A 6000-nucleotide genomic window follows, 5' to 3' on the forward strand; every position below is an offset into this window, starting at 1 on the left:
GTGTGTGTGTGTGTGTGTGTGCACGCGCGTCACATGCATTGTGTGCAAATGTAACATTTGTTCAGTATTGCAATTTAGAGGACTTCTACAGTGACTTCTATCAAATGTCCTTATACTGAACCGGATAAAACTTAAAAGATACATTGTTTGCATCCATCTTATGTGGAAGTAAGACTGTATACACACACACACACATACACACACACACACACACACACACTTGCAGAGCATGATATTTATAGGAATTGTGTTCACTCTTAAGTCATTCAGTCAAGTCATTCATAGGGTACCATTTGTATAATTCATGTTTATGTCCCGTTCATTGTTATGTTTCCAGTGGTACTCCATGTGTGTGTGTGTGTGTGTGTGTGTGTGTGTGTGTGTGTATGTGTGTGCACGCGCGTCACATGCATTGTGTGCAAATGTAACATTTGTTCAGTATTGCAATTTAGAGGACTTCTACAGTGACTTCTATCAAATGTCCTTATACTGAACCGGATAAAACTTAAAAGATACATTGTTTGCATCCATCTTATGTGGAAGTAAGACTGTATACACACACACACACACACACACACATACACACACACACACACACACACACTTGCAGAGCATGATATTTATAGGAATTGTGTTCACTCTTAAGTCATTCAGTCAAGTCATTCATAGGGTACCATTTGTATAATTCATGTTTATGTCCCGTTCATTGTTATGTTTCCAGTGGTACTCCGTGTGTGTGTGTGTGTGTGTGTGCGTGTGTGTACACATTGGTATGCATGTTGCATGTGGTTTCAGTATGGTGCTCATCCAAGGGTTATGCCATATTTCTCCGCAGGTCATGCTGTTCGAGCATACGTGTACGTGTGTGTGTGTGTGTGTGTGTGTGTGTGTGTGTGTGTGTGTGTGTGTGTGTGTGGTGTGTATGTTCATGTTTGTGTGCACCGAGCAGGTGGTCAGAGAGCAATCATGCGAAGGCAGTAGGGCGGAAGAACAACAACCCAAAGAGGAGGAGGAGGAGTTAGAGAGGAGGAGGAGGAGGAGGGTGCGAGCTGAGCTGAGTGCCGATGCCAGTGGGTATTTATAGGCAGTCAGGGCCAGCAGGGCTGTGAGAAGCAGCAAAGCAGGAAGCCCCACTGAGCGGCTAGGCCAGGCCCGTCCCATTAGACACACTCTGACCTCTCCTCTTCTCTCCTCCCTTCCTCCCTCCCTTTCTCTCGGCTGCCATCTTCTTCTCCGTGGGTGGGGAGTTTTCAAGGTTACTGCCTCAAACCCAGTTTAACCTTAAAGAGCATACTGCTGGCCAGATGCCCTTCAAATGCTAGTGGACAAAATGTTACATTATTTAGTGAAAGGATTTAGCACTTCAAGATCCATGAAACCCCAGACCCAGATTCCCCTATCAAACATCCTCTTTGTCCCTTACTTCAGTAAACAGAGTAAACAATGGTTCATTTTGTTTATGTTGTTGACTCTTGTCTGACTTGCAGCAGTCTTTGTTCATTTTGTTGGGATTTGTTATTGATTTATGTCATGTTTCATGGTTTGCTGTAGGCCCCCACTAACGCTTGCGGACTCTAGGTACACTGTTGTGAGGCACAGGACAGGTAAATTGGTTGTGATTGAGTGCTGTTACCCCTAAAAAGTCCCCTAGAGTGTTGTTTTGATTCCCCCTTTTACTTTATCTATTTATTTTTTTACTCGGGCACTCAAGCAGACACCTTTAGATTCATAGCCAAGACCCCTCACGTGTGGAAGTTCTACTTTTTGTGTTTGATTTGTTTTGTTGTGAAGCGTGATGATTGGTGGAGAGGCATCTGCACCACACCACCATTTGGCAACAGAAGCACCATAAACATGCAGGTTGCCTGTGGTTAAGCCTTTCAATCACATTAATCAGGCTGTGTAGTGGAGTGGAGTGTGCCCTGGCATGTGTCTCTGATTGTATATAGTGTGGGTTTGCATTGCTCATACAATGCATTTGCTCAAGGGCCCCCGAATGTATTGTGCAAGCAACTGGCATGGATCAGAAAGCTTGTCTCTGCTGCTTGTGTGGTCAGTGTTAGCACAGTGTGGTGTGCCAGGGTCATGTCAGGATTCTCACTTGAAGTGACCAAATAGTAAACAGTGTGTTCACCCTCCTTTTTTTACATGTTAATAGCCACTAACCTTGTTTTTTTTATTCCTTTTCTCTCCTTTCTCTCTCTTTCTCTCTGTCCCTCTCTTCAGTGGTTGATCCATATGGGAAGACCTCCTCGCCCGTGTCCGAGTCTCCTGCCCTGGCCGTGGCCCCAGTGATGGCGACCGCCCCACTGCGGAGGCGGAAGGAGCGGCCCCAGGTGCTCAACCTGTCCGAGGCCGAGATGGCCGGCGTGCTCCGGCCCAAAGCTGGCCGCCTGGACAGCCCCAGCAACCGCTACGCCGGCGACTGGAGCTGCTGCCAAGAGACATACTTCCGGCCCAAGGAGGAGGCCGACTACGACGACGTGCCCTCTGAGGAGTCCGAGCGTCCACCAGAGGACAAGGGTGACGTGACCGGGGACCAGCGCAGGCCCTCGGAGCAGGAAGAGGCGGAGAAACATGGAGCCCTGACAGAGGTGGTGGAGATGGACAGACCGGTGGAGGTGGAGGCTGAGACTCAAAGAGAAGGAGATTTGGAAGAGGAGGAGGAGGAGGAGGAGGAAGAGGTGGATGAGGAGGAGGAGGAGGAGGAGGATGAGATGGAGGAGGCAGATGATGAGGAGGGAAGCAGGGACCTCAGCGGAAGCCCCCTAGGGGAGCCACGGAGCTGTGAACACATTCTGCTGCCCAGGCAGGAGGAAGGGCAGGAGGGGGATGACCTGCAGCACGAGCACGAGGTGAAGGAGGAGGAACATCTGGCCAAAGAGCACACGTACCAGGCCTACATGAAGATCCAGGACATCAGCCCTGTCCTGAGCAACAGGGTCAATCTCAAGGACCTGCAGGAGAGCATTGACATCCTCATAGGTAACCTGGAGCGGGAGCTCAACAAGAACAAGCTCAACGTTGGCTATTGACTGACCGGCCTTCTCAGGAAGGACTCCCTGACTGACCAGATTACGGTCTCAGTCAAGAGTATAGGTGACAATGAGGGCTCAGAGGGTTTGGCCAATGGTGATGGTACGAGGCCCTGGGTAGAATCCTCATAATCAGCTCAGCTAAACTATTGGTACCTGCTCTCCCCAAGGAACTGTACAAAAAAAAACTACAAGAATACGAACTGTGAGGTCTGGCACTTCCCTCTTTAAAGCCTGTTGTATTTTAGCTCTAGATTCACCAGTCAACAGACATTCCTTGATCTTTTTTTGTGTCTGTGTTCATTTCCATTTGTCATTGTTGAAAGTTTTTGCTTGTGTTGTTCATGGTCGTGTCTGTCAACGTTTGTCTATTGTCGTCGTTCTTTCTTCTTATTAGAAGAACCTATTGACCCCAAGGGGTGTAAAAGGTGCCTTAATTGTGTAAAGGTGGTACTTAAGGCAGTGGAGAGAGCTTTTATTTTTGATTTGTTAATTTTTGTTTGCTTGTTTTTTGATTTCTGTGGAGGTACTGTGTGCTACGATATTGTTGTAAACCAATGCACTTACAAGGCAGATTTGATTCTTAAGGCGAAGAGGTAGTGGTGCTGGGTCTTGCCACCTACCCTGAAGTGAAACAGCGCTAACACTATAGCTAATGCTAAAGCTGCTGGGCTCTGTGTGGGGAGATTGAAGCCAATAGCTGTGATGGCTCATTGGGACTTAGCATCACATGCTAACAGCTGCTAACAGCAGACAGAGGCACCCTTTCAGATTTGTAAACAGTATGTTAGCAATAAGGGTGCTGCTTCTGTACATAGAACAACACGTGGTACATTTCAAGTTGAGGGGGAAATAGAGCATCGTGTTTGAAAAAATAATGGGATCAAATCTGACTGAATGCTTTGAGAGATCTTTCATGTCTATTTTTCTATCCTCCATTTTGTTTTGGATTTTTTAAAAAGAAAATTGCAGACAAATTGCCTCTTACTGTAAGACAAGAACCTTACAGTAAGAGGCATGCTGCCTGCAAAATCTGATGTTGAGCCTCCTAGAAAGGGTCACTGTGGTCAAGGCTTCAAATAGAATGTAAGGCCACTACCTAAATTAATGGACACTTTTTTTTCTTTGTCAGAAATCCAGGTATACAAAATGATCAGTATTTAACAGATATATGTGTATATAAATATATATAAAAATGTATTTGGAGTATATATTTTTTGGACAGCTTTTATTTACATACATGCATATTTAATGTTCTCAGTTACCTTGTAGTATTGAATCTGTGGATCAGTACCTGTCGAGTAATCATGTTTCTTTTCCCTTAAGCTACCTTGACACATCTTAAATGTGCTGGACTGGAAAAAAACAAATTCACGTCGTTAAAGGACAATAGACATAATATGTTTTCACAGATGGACAAATTTGTTTAAGTCATACTTGTACATATCCGCTACCTGTTTAGGACAGGCCTTTTGGTCTGGCATTGTGGTCATGTTTGTGTTTGTGTTATGGTGCAGAATGTCACATGGTCAAAAGCTTTACAGTCAAATATATAAGTGCGTCTTAACCCGCCCCTCCCCAACACACACACACTCTGTCTACCCCCCTCCCTGGTTGACTCTGGCCCAGATCTTTACCTGACCCAGGCAGGAGTTGCTCCAGTTGGTTGCTGTCAGGGTTCCTGGCTTGGGTTCCTGTACATAGACATGACCTGGGTCAGGGTTAACTTATATGTCGTCCCCCTTCTCCATTTGGCAGCTGCTCTTTGGCAGACTGAGAGAAAATAAAAAAATGTTCACCTTACCCTCAAGTGCAGTGTAAAAAGCTATCTGTATCCTTGGCAAATTGGCTGGTGCTGTAAGCCATTGTAAGTTTTGCTTAATGCTGTGACTATTGGCACATCACAAAGGTGTTAAGCTAGCTAATGCGTTGCATGAGCTCTTGGACCCCTATGGGTCTGTCTGTGTCCAGAGCTATAAAGTGTACATTGTGAGATGCTACTGCCTTTGTGTTTTTTTTTTAAAGCATTCCTTTGCCCTGTCTTCTTTCACTTCAGCCTCCCTACAACCCCCATCCATATTCTACAAGCATAAAGTAATGCTCATCCCTGTCGCTTGCCTACTACATTGGGAGTCTCAATACATTATGATGAGCGTGTCACTAAACAAGATGTTACTTTGTACTGTTATGGAGAAATGTATGATCACATTAAAGTATATATTTCACATGTGCCATCTGACTGTTTTACTCTTCTGTAGTGCCCATTCCTCCTCAGTTTAAGTGTCATGGACAGTTCTTCACCAATCTAGTTCTGTGTGAAGGGGCAACAGGAGTTCTGTACACTTGCGTAACCATAAGTGCAAAAAAAAAAAAATCATGTGAGGTGTCTTGTGGTCACATGCCAGCTAAACTTAAGTCTTAGTAGCCTACCGTAAAAATACACCCACACAGCAGACGATGACAAACTACAGTAAGCAACATGATATCACTTGTTCCAGTAGGACAAACATGACCAATTCAAGCACTTGTATCTGACCGGTGTTACTGACCATACTAAACAGTTCAGTAGGGGGTTCCCTAAGGCAACCCCTTAGGAGTACGTTTGCAGACTGTTATTAGTCCATCTGGCCTCTCGCTGTTCTTGGGTCGTTGCCTGGCCGTGTTGAAGGGAATGTCCCGGTCGGGGAACAGGTTAGGTTTACATCCTTTGGGGCATTCCCCCACTTCAGAGATCCCCACTGCACCTCTGCCAGGTGATAAAAGTTAAATAACAGCCACAGACATCACTGAATGTATGGAATTAGTATCTCCAGGCACCGTGCTGTCTTTAGCTGTCTCTGATGTCAGTGCACATAATGGTTTTGGGGGTTGTTGCGAGCTCGCGTGATGTAAATCACAGGTACACTGAGTGCCTCGCGTGCTACGATTTACAGGTGAATGCTTTATGATTTTGACATGTTGCACA

At 45.5% G+C, this 6000-nt stretch overlaps 1 protein-coding gene across 2 annotated transcripts in view; it reads left to right on the top strand.

Moving 5' to 3' along the window:
* syde2 (synapse defective 1, Rho GTPase, homolog 2 (C. elegans)) overlaps nt 1-5267 on the top strand; it is a 44253-nt gene extending 38986 nt beyond the window's left edge. For both annotated transcript variants that reach the window (XM_048252382.1, XM_048252383.1), the window contains exon 7: nt 2227-5267. In XM_048252382.1, coding sequence (XP_048108339.1) covers nt 2227-3035 — 809 coding nt within the window. In that variant the 3' untranslated portion in view covers nt 3036-5267. The remainder of the gene's footprint in view (nt 1-2226) is intronic.
* Nucleotides 5268-6000: the final 733 nt, after the last annotated feature.

Source organism: Alosa alosa, chromosome 9 (assembly GCF_017589495.1).
Source record: "Alosa alosa isolate M-15738 ecotype Scorff River chromosome 9, AALO_Geno_1.1, whole genome shotgun sequence".
NCBI classification, from domain to species: domain Eukaryota; kingdom Metazoa; phylum Chordata; class Actinopteri; order Clupeiformes; family Clupeidae; genus Alosa; species Alosa alosa.